The 22199-nt window shown below is 43.5% G+C and overlaps 1 protein-coding gene across 4 annotated transcripts in view; it reads left to right on the top strand.

Moving 5' to 3' along the window:
• Nucleotides 1-13286: 13286 nt before the first annotated feature.
• Nucleotides 13287-22199, top strand: part of LOC115079582 (solute carrier family 22 member 5-like) — a 50528-nt gene continuing 41615 nt past the window's right edge. For 2 of the 4 annotated variants that reach the window (XM_029583242.1, XM_029583243.1), the window contains exon 1: nt 13287-13995. In XM_029583242.1, the coding sequence (XP_029439102.1) occupies nt 13603-13995 (393 nt within the window). In that variant the 5' untranslated portion in view covers nt 13287-13602. The remainder of the gene's footprint in view (nt 13996-22199) is intronic. The other 2 variants (XR_003853329.1, XM_029583241.1) reach the window with 1 other exon arrangement.

The following is a 22199-nucleotide window of genomic DNA, read 5'->3' as shown; positions in this document are numbered from 1 at the left end:
ACTGGGCGGCCACCCACACTTGCAACAAATGCTCAGTGCGAGCGACTGTTTTGATTCAGCTTCTTTTTTATTTTTCTGAGGTTGCTGGTGTGTGATTATTAGGCACCCATCGCTACAGGCGTCTAAATTGTGTGGCCATAACTTCAAGAGCCACAACAACGAGGAGGACACATGTGTTGCAACACCAGAGGACCATAGTTTTTAATGTTTCTCATGAGCCCTTGATTGCAAGTTAAGTTTACTCCACCTCCCAGGCTGGACTTTAATTCCTGGCATTAAAAAGTGTGCGTCGGGCGCCCGGCCTTTGGCGCGCTTTCCTGCATCAGGCGGCAATAGCTAATAAGTGTCATCTACATGGAATTTAAATGCAGTAGGCGCTAGTTGGGACGCATTTGTTAGCACATGCGTTATGGACATGCTAATCCTCTTATCGCATTGGATGCTAGTCTAGCAGTCCAATGGCGAGTAAACATTTGCGCTGGGCTGGGCGCACTTTCTTGCATCAGCCTGAGAAAGGGAGGAAATCTTTAGTGATTACGCCCCTCGGTTTGCTCCTGAGGCAATGGAGGATGAAGTGACTTGCCCAAGGTCACAAGGAATGCCATTGGCTTCCCTGATGATCTAATTATTGGGTGGCTACTCCACCCCATGTGACCAAGACGCCATTGCTCACTATTTTCTTCTGCAATGGTCACCTTTAGTGCCACAAAATAAATTGAGACAAAATATCATTAGACATGGGGAAGTGCGAATAAAGCTTCTGAGATATTGTAGTAGGAAGAGAAAATGGGCGGACTAGATTAACAGCTTAGTTCCCATCTGCTGTCATCATCATCAAGTTCTGTCTTTGACAGGAAGGTTGGCAACTATGGTGCACCACTTCTGTCTGTGTTCAGCTTTTCTTGCCCATGTGTCCAGATCTTGACCATTTTTTATGTCATAGCCCCAGACTGCTCTCTGCTGTCATCTATTTTGCCCTCTATCATGCGTTACAGTATTACATTAACTAATTTATCACTAGAAGCTCTGAAGATATGACCCGCAAATCTTATTTTCCTTTTGACCAAGCCTCTAATCTTCAGGTGTATTCTTTCATTTAAGATCATGTTCTTGCAGCTAAGCTTCAAAATGATCTTATAATGCCATTTTAATTTGTAGCCTTCCAAACTTGGGGACTTAAGAGATTTTTTATTTTTTTTTACCTACCAAGAAGATTCAACTACTACTTTCAATAAAAATGTCCTCATCTAAAACAGTAAATTAAACAAGAGAATACCGTTTGCAGTAAACACAGTGTCTGAAAGCACAAAAACAATTTCAAGGGGCTGCATGGGAATTATATATGTGTACGGAATTAAATCCTCTCATTTCTTAGTTAAAAGCAGCATTTCAGTTACATCCCAGATACTGCCTTGAATATCAAGTCTTGGGTAACTCATCCCAGCTGAATCATGAGTGTTGCTTTCTGTACTGGGACCGGTGGCTCTGATTTCCAGTAATAACGCAGAAGACCATCTTCAGGATATATTGACCAAGGGTGACACCCTGTGGACAAGAATCTACTAATTAAACCCAAACAAAACTCTAACCATTCTTTCACTGAGAATGTTAAGAAGACCTCAGATTTTTTAGTTCAAGATTCAGCTAAAGGAGAATCCCAATTAATTATTAGGTCAAAAGGAATGATTCAATTTCAGAGGACCAGAAGTTTGTTAAGGAAAAGGGGCCTGGGAGCAAGGTGCCTGCCGGATGGTGAGTTCATGCTGTATCTCTTCTGACTTTGCCCGACTCTCTCAGCTCAGTGCCAAAGCACAAGCAGAAATCCTGTGTTTCCTAAAGTGAATAAGAATAGGCAATGCTGGGAGACCCGGATGATTTTGTGCTGTAGGATCACGGGTGAAGTGCTGCTGTGGCATCTGTCTTCAGACTACAGCTGTTCAGATTCTTAATTTCATGAATTCTTCATTAGATTTGGAGGCCTCTCCTCCTTGCAAAACACTAAACTCAGACAGGGCTGATGCAAGGGGCATCCTTGGACACCTTCAGCCTTGCAGACCCCCCCCCCCCCCCGAGATTTTGATAGTTAAACTCAACAGTCATGATGACTCACCACAGTTCCCCGGACAATCCTGTAAAAACATATAGTTGGCCATTATACTTTTAAATACTTAACTTTGAGATAAATGCATCCGGATAAATGCTGACTTTTGAATAACACTGGTATTTATCTAGATAAGTCAGTATCTAGATAGAATTTAGCTGGTCTGGGCATGTTGTGGGCAGTGCTTGGCCAAGAGATGTGTGCATAAATATTCACATGCCCCAGCACACATCCAGGACCACTGACGCGTAACTTTACTTCTGCTATGGAGGAGATGTAACTTATCAAATAAATTTGCTATTTCTGCCGGGTTTAAAGGTGCTGGGGTAACTGGGGGGAGTGCAGGCTATCAAACCAGCAGGGTTTGGAGAACCTAGCTCTTAACTGGGTGAACTGGTAGATGAACTGGTGAAACTGGTTATGGCATTGACACGCACCCATTATAAAATACCTTAACTTACGTGGTAGAATCTGGATTTGCGTGCCCACTTAAAATTGGGCGCGCATTTCCTCATGACCAGGTTATTTTATAACATGCACATATAAGCACGCAAGTTATAAAATGGCCACATATCTGGGAGCACGCAGACGCACACACGCCAAAGTGCATCTGTGCACTGGTTTGAAAGTTACTGACTCTGTGTACAGTGCAAATCCAAAATATATATTAGTTTCTTACCCACCACCTGTTCGCTAGTTAGTTCTGCATGCCAGCAATGTAATACAAATGTTTTAGAAGTCATGTCACAGTGTTTGACAAATGCGTTATCTGATTTTTAAGGTAAACTGCAAAAAAAAAAATCAGGAAATACATAAATTTACAAATTAAAAGAAATCCATTCTGCATTGGTTTAAAGTAATCTCTGAAATGGCAGGCTAGGCTGAACTCTGATGTATCTCCTGACCATTCACCATTCAAAACAATTCAAATTATATCATTTCAGTAACAGTGACACAGACTCCAAACATTTTGTCTAGTAATACAAAAAAAGTCACTCAGAAACTATATAGCAAACCTGTCACATAAAAACAGTATTAACTCCCAGAATTCAAACAGCAACAACCTTAACTATGAAAAAGCATGGGGAGATAGACAGACAGATATGACCAGGAATATAAGGTGGTTTCTTGCAAAAAGAACGCCTATCAGAAACTTTGCTATTTTCTTTTTACAGGTTAAAGTTAGATTGTATCTGGATGTTCACCCTACTCAGGAACATCAGATAAAAATGGCCCTTCAGCAAAATGCTTGGATCTGGAAGTGAGCCTGGGCCTAATTTATTAAGCTCTCTTTTCCCATTGCAGTGAATTTTCAAAGGAGTTACGCATGTAAAAGTAGCATATATCATTTCAATGTTCAAAAGCCCGTTTACTCCCATGAAGTCCATTTACGTGTGTAAAAAGCGGAATATAAAATTAAATAATAATAATAATAAAACCTTTTGGAAATTCAGCCCTATGGAGTAATGCGGGTAAAAGTAGCAATTTTCAAAAGCCCATTTATGCGTGTGAAACTCAGTTTTGATGCGCGTAAATCCTTTTGAAAATGACCTCCTGTATATTGACATTTCTTGCTACGTACTAAATGTTTACTTATTTTGGGACACAGATGAGTTATCTTTTATCCAGGCAAACTCTGTTGGCCCTCCAGGATGAATCCATTTGGGTGAAAACTAAAACTCTGCAAAGATGAATGAATTCTCTGGCTCATGGCTTTCTCTCTATACTTGTTTTACCAGCAGGCTGGCTGTTAGCTTTCTTCTTACCCGGTGAAAGGTAGTGATCCTTCTTCTTCTCCTTTCTAGGACTTACTGTAGTTCTTTTATTTATTTATTTATTTATTTATTTTAAGTTTTTTTATACCGATTTTCCTGCATAAAATGCATATCAAACCGGTTTACAATGAAACAGAATGAGCAGGAAGTAAAATTCCTTAGTCTAATACATTTAAACATCAATAATGAAATAATTTTAAACAAAGCAAAAAGCTAAATAACATTAATAAAAGTTAAATTATTAACATAAACATAATTATATTAGAAGGAGCACAAAGGTTAGCATGAAGGGGAGCACACCCGGCACGCGACGCCTGGTGTAATTGTGCCGTTAATCGGGTCGCCGCTGGCTGGTCGTCATGACGTGGGGGGGGGGGGGGGCAAGTCTTCACATCGCTGATTTTCTCTTTTAACATCTCAGTTCATTTTTACTATTTTTTTGTGTCTTTTTCTCACAAGATGTAGTTTTCTTTAAGTGCCCGATGGTAGTGGGCTGCCCCTCTGTAACAGCGCCTGGTGGAATCGTGCCGTTAATCGGGTCGCCGCTGGCTGGTCGTCATGACGTCGGGGGGGGGGGGGGCGAGTCTTCACATCGCTGATTTTCTCTTTTAACATCTCAGTTCATTTTTACTATTTTCTATGCAGAGATTAAATATTTTATTGTTCCATTTTTTTTTTATGTTGTCTGTTGTTTAAATGTTTCTCTGCACTGATTGGTGGTAATGTAGTTGCTCCATATGGTTTGCTAAAAATACGAATAAATATAAAAGGTAAAAAAGGAAAGGTGCCCATGTGCATGGTTGTTTAATACAGAATTAATTCCTTCCCGGGAATGTGACCTGTAAGCCATTCACATAGCTGGACTCTCACTGGTCATCGGTTGTCCCAGTTCTTGGGAAGATTATACATTAACGTCCACAACATGCATCCGTATTCAGAAAACATATTGATTTTGTAGAATACCTGACTACTTCATATTTTTCAGAGGGAAACCGTGAATGAGCTGCTGCAGTCATCAATCAGTTATGTCCTCTGGCACCAAGTTTCAAAGAGCAGGAACTCCTGGTCTTCTGACCCTTTATTTTGTGTGGATGCTGAGTACTAAATGCTTTGAGAATTGTCCTCCTTATGCTTATTTGTTTTATAGTTAAGGAAATATGTCTGCTCATTTTGTTGTGACCTGAGGTAGAGAGTGATAGCTCCTGAAAGGGTGTAAAATAAAGAACTAGAGTGTGGTGTCACCTTATATCATTTTTTTTTGTTTACTGACCCTGATCTCATTAGCAAAGTAGGATCCGTCACAAGAAGTTTTACCGTATACCTCAGCATGGGGGCCAGAAATTGCTATGGTATACTCACACAATTAACATTTTTCAAAGCCGCTATGGGAGTTCATTGAATTTGTAATTTTCGAGGAACTTCTCTCTACACCCTCTCTGCACGCCTGGTGAAAATAACAAGGCATTCACGGGCTAAGTGAATTATTTTGGACAGCATAGAAAAGTGCTGCGTCTTTGTAGAAGCCTCACACGTATGTCCCTGCTTACAACTCTTGGATCCAGAGAAGCTGTACCTTGCTCTCCTGCCTTTAAATATGTACCCAGCAGGGCACTGAGCTCATTACAGCTAAAGGTTAAAAAAAAAAAATAAAGAGCAAACTGTGGAGTAAGCATAAATCCTGAAACGCTCCACCTACTGTACCTGAATGTTATTCACTTTGACGTGCCAAAGAGCAGAATATAAAAAAACAAGGAGTCTGTGATCAGTAACACAGAAACATTCTTATGTAGTGCAGCATTCTGCAAATTAAACCTAACAGTTCATGTGATAAGCTAACAAGAGGAGTGCATTATTTTTCAACCATTACACTCCTCAGGTGTGTCCTGACGCAAATGGCCAAAGGTTGAGGGATCTCAGCTACCTAAGAAGTCATACCATGCAATAAAATGCACATAGCCTGCCATACCTTGGTGTTGTAATAAAACTGATCTGCATTGCTAGGTGTGTTAAACTTTTATAGCTGGTATTCTGAATTAAAAGGAAAAATGGTAGTAGAACTAACTAACCTGAAGGAGCATCCAAAATTGATCTTGATTTTGGCAGTTCTTGCATTTTGATGGTTTCCATATAAATTGGCTTCCCTACATTTCAAATAGAGCTATAGGGATGTCTGTTTTTGATGACATAATTGTGTATATGTAGACAGAAGCAATTGTTCCTGTCATTTCATTAGCAGAGGCCAGTGATGTCACTATAATGGGGCACGCTACCAAACCTCCAGTGCTGATCTGGGCGGGAGGGGGTAAGCACGGCAATTTCCCTGAGCATTTAAGCCAAAGGGGACTATGTGGTCTGCCAGATGTGAAATCGAAGGGACTAGGGTCATGGCAGGGGCGATCTTCAGGCTGGCACCACAGAGATTTGAGAGAGAATCACAGCAGGGTCTGTGAGTTGTGCATGCCTATATGCTCTGTAGCACCCCACCCCTCACACAGGTGCCTATGAGCATGCACGGCTCACAGGCCTCATCTTGATTTTCTCTCAGATCTCTGTGGTGTTAGCCTGAAGATCACTCCTGCCCGCTCTTTGCTCCCTTCACCTTTATATTGGGTGGACCACAGAGTCCCCTGCAGCTTGGAAGCTCAGGGCAATTGCCCCTTCTTCCCAATGCTGGTGTTGGGTCCAGACAAATTCCAAATAAGGTGAGGAATGAGGAGTTTGGAATGGGGTAAGAGGGAGAACACTCAGGAAGGGGCCATCAGGGAAAGGGCAGAGGGTGACTACTAAAATGGTCAGTGATCTTTGTTCTGAAGCATGTGGGTATAGACTTAGATTTAAACATGTACACCCTGGAGGAAAGGCGAGATAGGGGAGCTATGATAGAGACATTCAAATATCATAAAGGTTTCCATACACAGGAGGTGAGCTTTTTTCAATGGAAAGGAGGCTCTAGAATGAGGGATCATGAGATGAGGGTGAAAGGGGGCAGACTCAGGAGTAATCTTAGGAAATATTTCTTTACAGAGAGGGTGGTGGATGGTGGAACAGCTTCCCAGGGGAAGTGGTGGAGCAAACACAGTATCTGAATTCCAGAAAGCATGGGACAAATACAGGGGATCTCCAAGGAAGTGATGGGAATTATAATGGTAAATTAATTGGACGGATGGGCAGACTGGATGGGCCGTATGGTCCTTTTCTGCCATCATGTTTCTAGAAGAGAAATCATGAAAGAAAGGGTTAAAAGGTGGGGGGATGGCAGAAGACAGAGATGGGAATGTAATTAACATAGTGAAACAAGCCCAAAATTTAGGAATTTTGATGGATAATACTGTCTCTCCATCCTCATGTAAATCAATTGGTTCATAATTCATTCTTTAAGTTCCAGTTAATATGTAGGATATGTCTGTATCTTGAACAGCATGCTTTAAAAACAATTATGCATTTGTTAATCATGATGTCCATTGCTTACTGTGATATTTTGCTTCTCAGTCTACCGCAGTCTATGATATGGCTTCTTCAATATGTGCAAAATTCAGCAGCCAGAATTATTGCTGGGCTCCCACTAAGATATATTACTTCTACTTTAGTACAATACCACTGGCTGCCTATAACTTGGAAGATTAAGTTCAGGATTGTACTTTTTGTTTTCAAGGGGATTAATGGGCTTGTCTCTGCTGTTTTTAATGCAGATTTAAAATTATATCAACCCACAAGATCACTAAGGTTAGGAAGTCAGTCGCTTTTGGAAGTTCCATTGGAAGAATGCTGGGCTGCATAGACAGGCCGATACAGTACAGTGCGCTCCAATGGAGCGCACTGTTAGCCGGCATTTGGACGCGCTAGCTTTACCCCTTATTAAGGGGTAATAGCGTGTCCAAAACGCGGTCCAACCCCCCCCCCCCCCGAACCTAATAGCGCCTGCAATATGCAAATGCATGTTGATGGCCCTATTAGGTATTCCCGCGCGATTCAGAAAGCAAAATGTGCTGCCAAGCCGCACATTATCATGGCGATATTAAGTCGGAGGTCCCGGAAGTTTAAAAAATTAAAAAATAATTTAAAAAAATTTTTTTAATGGGCCCGCGGCTGGCAGGTCAAAAACTGGACGCTCAATTTTGCCGGCGTCCGGTTTCCGAACCCATGGCTGTCAGTGGGCTCGAGAACTGACGCTGGCAAAATTGAGCGTCGGCTGTCAAACCCGCTGACAGCCACCGCTTCCATCAAAAAAGAGGCGTTAGGGACACGCTAGTATCCCTAGCACCTTTTACTGCCGGGCCTAATTTAAATAAATTAAAACACTGAATCGCGCGCACAGGAGAGTGGCCTGATTTTACTGTATCGGCCCGAGAGAGAGGAATATCGAGTAAGAAAAAGCATGTTATTATCCCCTTGTACAGGTCCTTGGTGAGGCCTCACCTGGAGTACTGTGTTCAGTTCTGGAGACCGTATCTCCGAAGGGACAGAGATAGGATGGAGGCGGTACAGAGAAGGGCGACCAAAAAGGTGGAGGGTCTTCATCAAATGATTTATGAGGGGAGATTGAAGAATCTAAATATGTACACCCTGGAGGAAAGGAGGAGCAGAGGTGATATGATACAGACTTTCAGATAATTGAAAGGTTTTAATGATCCAAAGACAACGACAAACCTTTTCCGTTGCAAAAAAATCAGCAGAACCAGGGGTCACATTTTAAAACTCCAGGGAGGAAGACTCAGAACCAATGTCAGGAAGTATTTCTTCATGGAGAGGGTGGCGGATGCCTGGAACGCCCTTCCGGAGGAAGTGAAGAACAAAACTGTGAAGGATTTCAAAGAGACGTGGGATAAACACTGTGGATCTATAAAGTATAGAGGGTTTGAATGAAGTGAAGAGGCATGGGGGCGGCTTGCGGGAATGATGGCTAATACCTGGAGATTAATATCCTAATTAAAGAAACATACACACGGTTAATGTGACTCCAACACTGCTCTATGCTTCAATGGCAAGAGGAAATGGGGAAAAAAGGATTTGCATCCACAAAAAAAAAGCAGGGGAGTAGCTTGCTTGATATGGCGGTTACTACCCCAAACCAAATTAGCCTGATACTTCACTTTCAATGATATCCAGCATAGTTCTCTGCTTCAACGGCAGGGGGAATGATGAAAAGATCTCTGCTTCAACGGCAGGGGGGGGGTGATGAAAAGATGATTTATATTCGGACAACAACCAACAAGGACTGAACTGCACAGGCTGGATAAACATGCGTGGGAGTAGCTTGCTATGACGGTGGTTACTACCCCTAAACAATTAGCTAGATACTTCACTTAGCTGCAGCTCCAGCACTGATACTTCACTTAGATTCAGCTCCAGCACTGCTAACTACATTGATGGCGGGGTGGAAGGGAAATAGATTGATGGTGGGGGTGGAAGGGATGGCGGGGTGGAAGGGATAGAACAAAAAGTCACTTACAAGGGATAAGTATGGGGGGGAAAAAAAGTGAAAGCTTGCTGGGCAGACTGGATGGACCGTTAGAACTGACAGCAGAAGAAGACCAATGTTTCTATTGTTATGGCTAGTGTCAGTCTCGAGCAAGCACTCGAGGCTTGGCATACCAGGGCTCTCTAGGTGGAAGAGAAGTGAGGTGTGCCCTTGCGGTGGTGAATGCAGTCCAAGTCACGGCCACTCCGCCGACCTACACGCCCCGGGAGACCACAACATTATGGTGGTCTCTGAACGGTCCTCTGACCGTTCCCAGCCCTTTCAGACCTGCCGCAGGGAGCAGCAGAGGCGGCAGGCCGGATGGAGGTCAGGATGGCACAGGACTGAAGCGGTCAAAGCAAGGTCTTGGAACTTGGAGCACGGCACAAGTGGAATTCAGGACGAAGACAGGAACAAGAGGGATGAGCTGGACCCTCAGGCGCCCTACCAGACACTGGCTGGTCGCGGCCCACACTGTCTCCTATGCGCCCTACACAGCCAGGAGGCTGGTCGCCAACCACAAGAAGAGCAGGAGAAGCTCAGAAAGTCACTTAGCACAGGGTAGTGGAAACCCCTCGGATCCTCCAGAGTCGGAAGCAACTCCCTGGGAGGAGTTCAGATGGCCACACCTGGCTGGCCCTATAACTGGAGAGAAGAGCTGTGGGCTGACCCCTAGGGGGAAGGGCGGGGCCTAAACCAAGAAGTCCAGGCGAAGACTGAAGCAGGCCTCAGGCAGACCCCGAGGACATCGAAGACCTCCCAGGCCATGGAGCAAAACCTGGGCTGAAGAGAGGCAGCGATCGGCCGAGCCGCGTGGCTGAAGAGAGGCAGCGATCGGCTGAGCCGCGTGGCTGAACAGAGGCAGCGATTGGCCAGGCCGCATGGCAGGAGAGAGGCAGCATTGGCCGGGCCGCACGGCAGGAGAGAGGCAGCATTGGCCGGGCCGCGCGGCAGGAGAGAGGCAGCATATCTGCTTCACGAAGAAGACAGTGGAGGCCTCCTGATGCTGTGGAAGTCCAAGAAGAAAGCTGCTGCTGCTGCTACCTACACCTAGGAGAGAGAGTAAAAGAAAAGAGTATATGTGTATGAGCATGTGAGTGCATGTGTATCTGAGAGCATATGGGGAGGGAGAGCATGTGGGGGGGGGGGGAAGAGTATGTGTTTGTGAGAGAAAGCATGTGAGAAAGACTGAGTGTGTGGGAGAGAATTTGTGTTTGAGGAAGCATGGGGGGGAGAATGTGTGAGTGTGTGCATGTGGGGAGAGAGAGCAAGTTTATGTGTATGTGAGAGCATATGGAGGAGAGAGAGCAAGTGTATGTTTATGTGAAAGCATGTGGGTGTATGAATATGTGTGAGTAAGCGAGTATGCCTATGTTGAAGCGTGTGTATGTGAGAGAGAGGAGAAAGTCTTTGTATGGCAGCCACCACCTCCTCCCATTAATCCATGACAAGCTGAGACTGAAAATCAAAGTTCCCAGGTATGAGTGTGGGAGATTTTTTATCCTTATTTTTAATTATAGGGTGGTGTTTATGTGTTTGCTGTTTTATTTTTATTTATTTATTTATTTAAGTTTTTCTATACCGGCATTCACGGAAATTCATATCATGTCGGTTTACATTAAAACAAGGGGTGATCAATACATTATAAACGTACATAACTATAACATGCGAGTATACATTTACAAATTATAACAAATTATAACAAGTGCGCAGAAAAAGCAGTTACAATAAAACAAGGATGGTTCTAACTGGGAGTAGAAGAAGAGGATGATAGAAGTTTAACAAGAAGTAGAACGTGCAGTGGTTGGTATGTCTGTATCAGTTTAATGGGTGATAATCCGTTTTGAAATATTTTATTTTATATGAAATATTTATTTATTTAATTATATATTTATTATATTTATTATATATTTATTATATAAATTTTATTATATTCTGTATTTATTATATAAATATTTATTAAATAAATATTTATTTATTTATTAAATAAATGTATTTATTTATTTATTAAATAAATTTATTTATGTATTTATTAAATAAATATTTATTTTATATGAAATATTTTATCCATTTTGAAATATTTTATTGGTGTTTGGGAAAGCTTTCAAAATTTGCATGAGTCTTTACTGGATATTCTATTCATCGGCTGTTTTGAAATTATTGTATTAGTATGATTTTACTATTATGATTCATGATTTATATATCTTGATTTTATTGATTGTTTCATGATGAATGGTGAAATGTTTGTTTTTCCATTGTTGCACTGTATAGAGTCTGGCGTGATGTGTTTTACAGTTCAGTTGTCTGCACATTTCTATTTATACTTTATGTGGCTTTATTCTGTATTTGGTGAGGGTTTGTGTTCTGCATGCAAAGACTGAGATGAAAATATTTAAGACTGAGATATTTAAGACTGAGATGAAAATATTTAAGGATTTATTGTTATTGTTCAATGTTCTTTGTATTATGAATGTACAAGCCGTTAAGCCCGTTAAAACGGGCTACATCCTCTGTCTCTCACCTCCCCCTCTCTCCCCTCACTCTTCACCACCTCCTACCTCCCTCCCTCCCCCACTCCTCCCCACCCTCCCTCTCCTCTCTCCCTCTCCTCTCACTCAGTCCCTCCCTCCCACTCAGTCTCACTCACTCCCTCCCCCCTCTCACTCAGTCCCACTCACTCTGTCCCCACTCCCTCCGTCCCCTCCCTCAGTCCCACTCCCTCCCTCACCTTCTCCTCCCCAGTCACACTCCCTCCCTCCCACAGTCCAGTCCCTCCCTCTCACTCAGTCACTCCCTCCCCCCTCACTCACTCAGTCCCACTCACTCTCCCTCAGTCCCACTCCCTCCCTCCCACTCAGTCCCTCCCTCTCACTCAGTCACTCCCCTCCCACTCTCTCTCTCCGTCCCTCCCTCCCACTCAGTCCGTCCCTCCCCTCTCTCTCTCTTCTCCCTCCCTCGCTACTGGCCGCTACCGCCGTCGCCGCTACCGCCGTCGCCGCCACTCGCTACCGCCGCCCGCTACCGCCATCGCTACCGCCGCCGCTACCGCCGTCGCTGCCCGCTGCCGGTACCGCCGCCGCTCGCTACCGCCGTCGCCGCTCGCTACCGTCGCCGCCCGCTGCCGGTACCGCCGCCACTGGACGCCGCCATTGTTTTCTTTCAGACGCTTGCTCAGAGCGACGTGCTCGCCCGCACATGCGCGGTAGAGCTGGTCTCTACTGCGCATTTGCGGCACGTCGGTCAAGCTTCGTTTATCTAGTAAGATTATATGTTATTGTTCAATGTTCTTTGTAAAAAAAACCCTGATCTGACTTCCCAGACCAGGGCTATCTTTTCGTTCCATGTAAACCGGACTGATTTGTATTGTATACAGGAATTCCGGTATATAAAAATTAAAAATAAATAAATAAATGAAGCATTCTTTTAGCATGTGGTTTCTCTGTAGGGATCTGTAGTAGCTTGGCCTGTTCTGTTTTCCTGATAGGAGGTGCATTGATATTTTAGATTCTGGTGTAATATTTGTGGTATTCCTTTTCATAGGTAGGGTTGTTATTCTTTGAGTGTTGGCAGATAGTGCTGTGTTGATACGGGAGGACCAGGCCGAAATATATCACAATAGGCATGATGCCATATGAATTCCAAGATGCAAGGTTTTCTTGTTGGCATCCCGCCAGTGCATGTAACTAGCACAACAAGGTGTTTATTATTTTTACCTCAGAATGTCATTTGTCATGTAAAATCTGTTGTTATAAATGCATAAAATTGTGTATGGCCAGGCTGTAAGATTTGCCTAGGGCGCCTAATACCCTTGTACCGGCCCTGTCTCCCGTCAAAGGTTCCCCCAAGAGGGGGGAGGGGGGAAACCCCCGTTCTTCCAAAAAAAAACCTCGTCTCGTGACTGACACCGCGGTCCGGGAATAAACCAGGAGCAACCGCCACCGAACTCCTGCGCCCCGCCCGGCCGGCGCTGTCCTCTAAGGACTGGAGTGGCGCGCATGCGCTCCCTACTGTGTGAGCGTGCGCGAGGGGAGGGCGGCAAACGATGAACGGACGGCGGGGGGGCGGAGCGCAGCGCAGGGCCGGCGGCCCCCCTGAGTCATGCCCAAGCAGCGCCTTCGCCGTTATCCTCCGGACGTCCTAGCAGGGGGAAGGGTCGTCTGCAGGTAGCTGCCTCCGGCCGCGCGGAGCCTGAGCCGCTCCCCCCCCCCCCCCCGTGACCAGCCCCATTGTCCTGTAACATCCCCCGCTCCCCCTCCTCCTCCCGGACCATGCGGGACTACGACGAGGTGACCGCCTTCCTGGGCCGGTGGGGGCCCTTCCAGCGGCTCGTCTTCTTCCTGCTCAGCGCCAGCATCGTGCCCAACGGCTTCACGGGGCTCTCGGCGGTCTTCCTGGCCGCCTCGCCCGAGCACCGCTGCGCGGTGCCGGCCGCCGCCAACCTGAGCGCCTGGTGGCGGAACGCCAGCATCCCCCGGGAGCTGGTGCAGGGGGTGGAGGTGGCGAGCAAGTGCCGGCGCTACCGGCTCGACCTGCTGCGCGACTTCTCGGCCCGGGGGCTGCGGCCGGGGCTGGACGTGAACCTGTCCGAGGTGGGGACGGAGAAGTGCCTGGACGGCTGGACGTTCAGCACCGACGTCTATCTCTCCACCATCGTGTCCGAGGTACGCGCGCTGCACGCCTGCCCCTCCCCTCCTCTCCTGCTTGGCGCTGGTTTGTGCAGTTTGCTTGATGCTCGCTGCATTGTTTGTTTCTTTTGTTTTGTTTGTAATTCGTTTTATTTATTTTTTTAGCTGAAATGGTTGCAGTGGGAATCGGGCACTAAAAACTGGCGATGTCCTTTCTGCAGCGGGCAAGGACTAACCTACTCCTTTCACGTTATGCCCTCCCTTTTCAGTGACCTTCAGCCGATTTCCATGTAAAACACATGCGAGGACTTAAATGAGTGTAGATCTTTCACCTCATTGAGCTGCTGCACCATTTTTCGTTATCTCCTGTGTCGTAATCACTTTGTGACACGAGTTATAGAAATAGGGGTGCTCCCATGGCACTGCTACTAATCCGTAATACTCCATTGGCAATGAAATAGTTGCTGTTTACTATTTAAACTCACACAAATCCTGTTTGGAGAATGGATTTTACTTTTGCTATAACTTTCTATTAAGGGTAATTGTCTTAGTGTCACAGTAACCACGAAGTCCCTGATCTGTAGAGAATGCCATTGATTGGCTGTTAAAATAATAATAAAAAATAAAAAAAAATGAGACTGCCCATTATGGATCTGGATTCTACAGTAAATTTTCATCTGGCATGAGCCAGTTGTGGAACACTTCAGTTGATCAAAAAACTCAAATATACTGATGTGAAAGAAATGCAGTGCCTCGCCTCATAATCAGCCATATAGTATCACAGGGGTTCCCAACCTTTCAGCTTCAAAATGTTTCACAGACTGCCTTCCCTCCCAGCCCCCAAAAAACACAGACATCTTTTTAATTTTTGCATGCCATAACAAAAGAAATTGATCTAAACTGAATACATTGGGAGGGACAATCCAAAGCCTTCCTAAATGAAGGTTGAGACCATTTTCCCTCCCACTCCAGCTGACCTGGGAAAAAGGAAACAAGTCGAAAAGTTCCAGGTTGGCAACTTGGTATGTATGACCTGGCAGAGAATCAGCATTGATACCTGCAGACCTACAATTCTGAAAAAGAAAAACAACCCATGGCATTTCCATTTGAAAACTCCAGTCAGTGGGGGAAAGCCAGTACTTTTTGTTCCTGTGTGCCTTTCATCTGCTTTGACGTAGGTGCAAAGTACATGTGTGAAAGTATGCACCAGGATTTCAAATTTAAATCCCGGCATGTACTTTTGCCCCCTCCCAGCCTAGCCAGCCCTGCAACTCCTCTTCCCACGGTCCGCAGGTAAAAGTCTGCATGCTGTTCATAGCACAAGCACTTTTACCCTTATCGCAGGGAGTAGCAGTTCTCAAAAGGGCCTTTTTACCTGGATAAACAGGTGTTAACCCACATGAAGTTTTGAAATGTACCCTCCCTGAAAACTGACCCCTTTTAGCCTGCTTTTTAAATATGTTTTCTTTTATGGTTCTTACAAACACATACAAAAAATGATAGTCACACATTTAATTTATATTTTAGAAAAAGCAAAATAGTATTCTGCTTTTCAATGGGAAGAAGGTTAATGCAATCTCAATGTCTGTATGTCCCCCTAAATAACTTTTGTTTAGTGTGAGATCCAAACCTGGCTGTTGTCACATCCTCCCTCCTTGATCCCTGGCAGTCATCTTCCTCCTGGACCATGCTGACCATCTTTGTCCAGCATGATTCCTGGGGCTCCTCTCTCGTGATAAGCTGCCATCACTCTCAGCCCCCTTAACCATGTCAATCATGGATTCTTGTTATCCCTCTTTATTCTCCTTTTCTTCTTTCATTTCTCTCTCCCCCCCCCCCTCTGTATTTCCCCTTATAAGGTCAACCCCAGACTCATTTCATTCTATTCACCTTTCTGGTACAGCTTGCGTCTGTCAGGCCAGTGGCAGAGCATGTGGCAGTAATGGAAAATGTTTCTCCTCGCTGTGATACCCCACCTTTCCTCAGTGTGCAGCAGAGGCTGAAACAGTTCTGACAGCCCCAATCAGCCCCTTACTTCCCCACATTCTCATGAACTGCAGCAGTGGGGTTTACAAATTGGTCCCTCTTCCCCCACCTCCACTAAACATGAAGCAGTGTAGTTTGAGGCTTCTAATGGTTGTGAGCAGTTCCTCTCTGCCCCTCCTCCTTCTGGTCTGCAGCAATGTAGGGTGATGTTTTCTGGGCATAATAGACTTGTGGCAGCAGCTCTACGAGTCACAGGAAGTAGCAATCCACTCATTTTCTCCTTACTTAAACTTTCTTGCATCTCTTCTGGAGGACCCCCTGGGATGGTTTCATGGATCCCAGGTTGGGAGCCACTGCAGTACTATTTAACCTTTGATCTAATTATGAATTCTAATATTTTTATCCATTTAGAAACATGAGTATGATAGCAGATAAGGATCTTTAGGCCATCTTCTCTGGCCAGTTTCATTCCTAGTGCAATGCTGATTTTTGGTGTGAAATGCATATTAACATTTTATAGAAATTCATTTAAAAATGTTCTTAATGGAAACTGCTTCATATGATATGGCAATGCCACCCTGAATGTGCTGATCTTGTCTCATGATATGAACTTACTGTGGACATTTTCTGTTACAAAATTTAATTGTCAATGAGCTAGAAGCTGGCATCCATCTTTTCCACATTTTATACTTTGTTTACATGTCCAAGGATGGAAACTTCCTAAAAATTAATGCCTGTGGAGCAGCTCGTGGCAGCACAGAGCTGCTGCAGTGGGCCTGAGCCCAAAGAGACTTGCTATAGGTATTTCCCTATTCCCCCAGGGTTTGCAATATAATTTTGTACCTGAGGCAACAGAGGGTAAAGTGCCTTACCTCAGGTCAGAAGGAGCAACAGTGGGATTTGAACCCTGGTTCGTAGCGCACTGCTCTAACCCCTAAGCTACTACTCCACTCATATTCCTGGAGGAGTTGCTGGCAGAAGTAAGAAGCTAGAGAAAACAAAGCAAACTAAAAGCCAATAAACAGTCATGCAAAAAAAATGTTTTCCAAAATTGGCAAAACAAGTGAAACACCCCCCCTCTCCCAGATAAAAGCGAAAGAAGCAAAAATAATTGAAATCAGGAATGTAGCGAAAACAAGAAAAACAATTCCAAAACAACCAAAGGTCAAACATAAGAAAACAAAACAAAAATGAGCACACAAGCAAAACAAAAAACCCCAGAAAGTTAGAAGAAAAGCTGCATTTTTGTCCTGGCACCAACACATTTTGAAATGTTTTTCACTTTTGCATTTGTCTGACATACTCGCAAAGATCAAGCAAACTGTTTCCTGCCTGCATCAATGTGTTCTTTTCTGACTGAGGGAGCAGTGACTACTGAATGAACTCAGACAAGTTTTATTAAGTGTGTCTTCAGAACTCCTGTTCATATCAGAAGGCCAAATATATTAAAAGTGGGAAAACGCTTAGTTCTTTTGACACTGTGATGAATGACTTGTAATCCCAACTTTATTGCACAAAACCATCAGAAAAAAATTTGGCAGGCAAGACTGTATTGTTTTACTGTGGTTGCACTAATCTTGCTTTTCTGGGCATTCAAAATAGTTGGCATCACAAACCCTTTTTTTTCCCAGAATGCTTACGTTACATAATTTTTGTTAAAGCTGTACCCTTTCACCCATTTTCATCTCTGTTGACTGCTTGCTTAATTGTTTACAGTTCCTGTTTCCTAGTAGCACAGCTGATATGCTTGTAATTTAGCAAGTGAAGGTCATATTAGCAAATACATTTTGTAGATTATGCTGTTGGCAGTCAAAATAACATGTTCCTCTTGCTGATTTAAAGACAGTTTTTTTTTTTTTTGAAAGTTTCTCCTACGCAGTGTCTATAGATTGTGGTTACTGCTGTGGTGATTTTTATTAGAACCTGATGCAGGTATTGCACTGATTACATAAAATATGATGACTGTAGCTTGAGTAGCTATAGAATGGCCTCCAGAGAGGACATTTTAAAAAGCAGTAGGTGTGGCTTAATAAAAGGCCCACATCTTTTTCTTAAAATTAAAAAAAAAAAAAAGTTTAAAATGTAAAAAATATCTGAAGACAAAAAATGGGAAGGGTCATATGGGTTCAGAACAAAGATCTATTGTGACAGGAGCCAGTCCAGATCACTTGGAAGTGGCCAGCAGATCCTAAATGGGCGATCCATTCTTTCTTGATTGCACCCAGGAGTAAGAGGTGATGTTCCTCAATCTATTTAGCTGATAATTGACTTGGCCAAACCTTTTTTTTTTTTTTTTTTTTAAACCTAAAGCTTAGAATTATAACAGGAAAGGTAGTAATGCCAAGAATAAAAAGCTGGTGAAGATTGACGAATTAGGCTACAATTACTTCTTTTAAAGGGAGTTTGCTTGTTTTTTATTTGACAAATCAGAGTGTAATTCATGAAGATAGAACTTGGGTGGTATTATGTAAGTAAGGTTCCCAAGTTGCTGGGTAGCTCTAATATTATAGCTTGTTTATTTTAGGAGCTGGGTAAAAGCCAGATCCTCTAAATTTTCAGTACCAGTCATGAAAGTGGAATAATAAATTAAAAAAAAATAAGCTAAAGGTACAGTATACGTATGCCTAAGCGTGTGAGTCATGGAATTTCACAGGGATACACTTGATCCATGCTGAATTCAAAATAAAATACTTTCATTGTGTGGCTTTTTGCTACTTTGGGGACAGGAGTGATCCCTAATTGCTCCTGCATTCCAAAATGGCCACCAGTGAACATGAAACGGGTATTATTTTGTTGTGCGGCAGTAGTCTGCTGTACAACAAAAACATAATGGTACAGGCCCTGGGTTGACCAGTAGTCAATTTGGAAATCCTAAGCAACTGGGGATCACTTCTGCCCCTGGAAGATCCGGACCCACAATGCGGTGGGGGGATGGCTAGGTCATTGTTTAAGTAGTTTTGGTGGATTGAACCGAGAGATTCTTTTTTTTCTTAAAACAGATTCTCTTCTTTTAATTATAAAACATTTAGAAGCACAAATCAGAGGCATAGTACATAATTTTTCTGGTTACGTACCATGCCAAAGATATAACATGTTACGATAGTGAACTCCAAAATGTACCCTCCTGCCCCCAGTTCCCCCACACTCAACCTACCCCCCACGCCTTCCTTTTTCTTTTTTTTTGTGTGTGTTTAGTGGCTGGTGGGGAGCACGTGTCGTGTCATGTGTGAATGTACATCCCACCAGATATACTGTGCTGCTGATAGTTTCATGGTAGCTGGGTCTGGCTGTCAGGGACTGCTGGGGTATGAATGCATACCCTACCAGCCACCAACAGACACATTTGCCTAAGCATATTATATATATATATATATATATATATATATATATATATATATATATATATATATATATATATAAATATTGTAAAATGTTTTAAAAAAAAATGTTGTTAGTACCATAGGTTTTGGAATAGCACATAACATGACGACATCTCTCTTCTTCCGTGAGCCTCTGCCACTTTTTCAGGTCCTCTCAGCAAGCTTTCTGTGAGCTATTGGCCCCCTACAAAGGTCAGAAGCCAGCCAGCAATATGGGAGCGCTAATGTTGCTTTGAGCTCTTTTTGCAGCAGAGGCTAATAAACTAAAAAGTGAAAATAAAATAAAATTCCTCCCTTTTTTTTATTTTTATTATCTGTACCCATGGTTGAATATTTTAGTAAATTCAATTTTTTTTTTTCAATTTAAACTTTTTCGTTTATTGAACTATTCAGCACATGAAGAACATACAGTACAAAGAACCATACAGAATACTCAAGCATAGAAAACACTTTTGGTTTCACAGTGCAATGTTCAATAAAAATTTTTGTTGTTCAACATGTAGTCTCTTTCTGACCCCCCCCTCCCTCCCTCCCTCCCACCACAGGGCAGAATTGTACAAGGTACACAAAGTAGAGTAACACTACATGAACAACTCCAACAGTGTAGACATACACAGGTTGAAAATCACGCTCTAACAGAAGGTGATCCAGGCGTCCAGTAACCAGACGCAAGCCTCCATATGAGGTACACAATTGCAAAATAAAGAACAAAACCAAATAGAAATAACAAGCATCGCTTACAACATAGAGATATAATCCGCAAAGGGCTTCCAAAGTTTGTGGAAAGAGGCATGTCGATGATGCCTATCAGCTGTGAGGGAGGCCAAGTATTTGTAGGAGTGTAACTTTACTAAAACATCTGAAAGGGCAGGCACTTGAGAGGACCGCCAATGGCGGGCAATAAGACTGCGAGCAGCTATGAACACTTGGGACGCATAATTTCTGTTGCGTTTTGTCTAATGTATCAGGGAATACGTGCAATAAGGCCATCTCCATCTCGGGAGAAATAGTGATCCCTAGCATATCGCTAATCATTTGAAAAATCCCCTCCCATAGCGGCTTAATACAGGAGCATAACCACCAAACATGCTGATAAGAACCCACTTCCCCGCAAGCTCGCCAACATAAGTCAGATACGGTCCCGTACATTTTATGGAGCCTAACAGGAGTGAGATACCAGCGGTACATCATTTTATAGCAATTCTCTTGTAGATTAGCCGAAATAGAGCAGTAGCGGGCTTGGTGCGCAATAAGTCTCCATAATTCAGGGCTAATGCTGCATCCCAGATCCCGCTCCCATTGAACAATGTGCGCACCTATTAACGCATCAGGGGGATGAAATAATTTGTAAATTTTAGAAATAGATCCACTCAGAACATCCCCTTGAGTAAAATAGATTTCGAATAAAGATCTCCCCGTACGAATGGACTGAGTGTGAAGTACGTTGCGTATGAAGTGCGCAATTTGTTCATATAGCAAACAATCTCTATGGTCCAGATCATACAAGGTGAAGAAGTGATCCCTAGAGAGCAGAGTACCCAACTGCAATAGATGACCCATCGTAGTGATTCCTTGCGTCGTCCAATGCCGCATACGGGAAGTTTGATATCCCGGGGAAAAGCTGGCATTGTGCACTAAGGAAGATTGATAATAATATTTGTGAACACCCACTAGCTTTTGTCGGGAATGTGCCCAAACCTTCAGAGTAATCCCCAAAGACCAAGCTATCTGGCCAATCGGTCTCCAGGTGCTGCGTGGTTGCCAGAAAATAGCAGAGAGAGCCATAGGCCCCAAAATGGCCTGCTCAATAGTAACCCATTGCTTGCGGTCAGCACGCCGGGACACGTCCAAGACCGCCCGCATTTGTGCCGCATTATAGTACCAGGATAGATTCGGCACTGCCATGCCCCCCTGCAATTTGGAAAGGTAGAGCACGGATTTAGATATCCGTGGAGGTCGTCGCCGCCAAATAAAATCAAATATTCTCTTTTGCCAATTCTTTAACATCTGTGAAGAGACAAACACCGGCAGTGAGGAGAATAAATATAAAAATTTCGGCAATACCGTCATCTTAGTGATGGCAATCCGGCCCAACCAAGAAAAGGCAGATTTATTCCATCTGCTGAGGTCAATAGTCACCTTACGTATCAATGGAGTGTAATTGAGGTCCCGCAAGGCAGTTAGGTTGGAGGTCAGCAGAATACCCAAATATTTAATGTGCTTCTTGGCCCAGCGAAAGGGGTAGGTAGAACCCAAGGTGCTTACCATGTGTGGGGGCAGGTTAATATTAGTAAATTCAATTTTTGATCAGGTTTGTCTCTTCCACTATAGCCCGTAAAACATTTATTTTGGAATTTTATTTAGCAGTTTACAACAAACTAAATGCAGATACATTAAGTCCTTGCCCCAAGGAGCTTAAAATCTAAGTTTGTATCAGAGGCAACAGAATATAAAGTGACTTGTTCAAGGTGACAAAGATCATCAGTATTTACTGTAACTTGTTCTAACCACTAGACCACTCCCTCATTAATATTAAAATATTATTGATGGCTCTGTTGTAAGGCTGCTTTCTCAAGCCTGGGTGGAGAAAGAGTTCTCGTGTCTCACTGGGTCAGAGGAGGGAGGAGGAAGGAAGAGCAGTCAGGCCAGTGGGAAACACCTGTCCGTGCTTGGCAACACTAGCTGAGAACCAATGACCTATAGTACTGATTTCAACTTGACGAAGCATGCCTACAAATACTGCATCCAAAAGCCATCTTCCAGAAACAGTTTTTTGATAGCTCTACTTTTGAGCATTTTCTAAATGCCAAAAAATTGCTTAGTAATTTTACATGACAGTGTTAAATTTTGCATTCTATGTTTTTGTTCTTTGAC

This window comes from Rhinatrema bivittatum, chromosome 18 (assembly GCF_901001135.1).
Source record: "Rhinatrema bivittatum chromosome 18, aRhiBiv1.1, whole genome shotgun sequence".
NCBI lineage: Eukaryota > Metazoa > Chordata > Amphibia > Gymnophiona > Rhinatrematidae > Rhinatrema > Rhinatrema bivittatum.
Note: the sequence above shows the minus strand (reverse complement) of the source record. Positions and strands in the feature narration are given on the sequence as shown.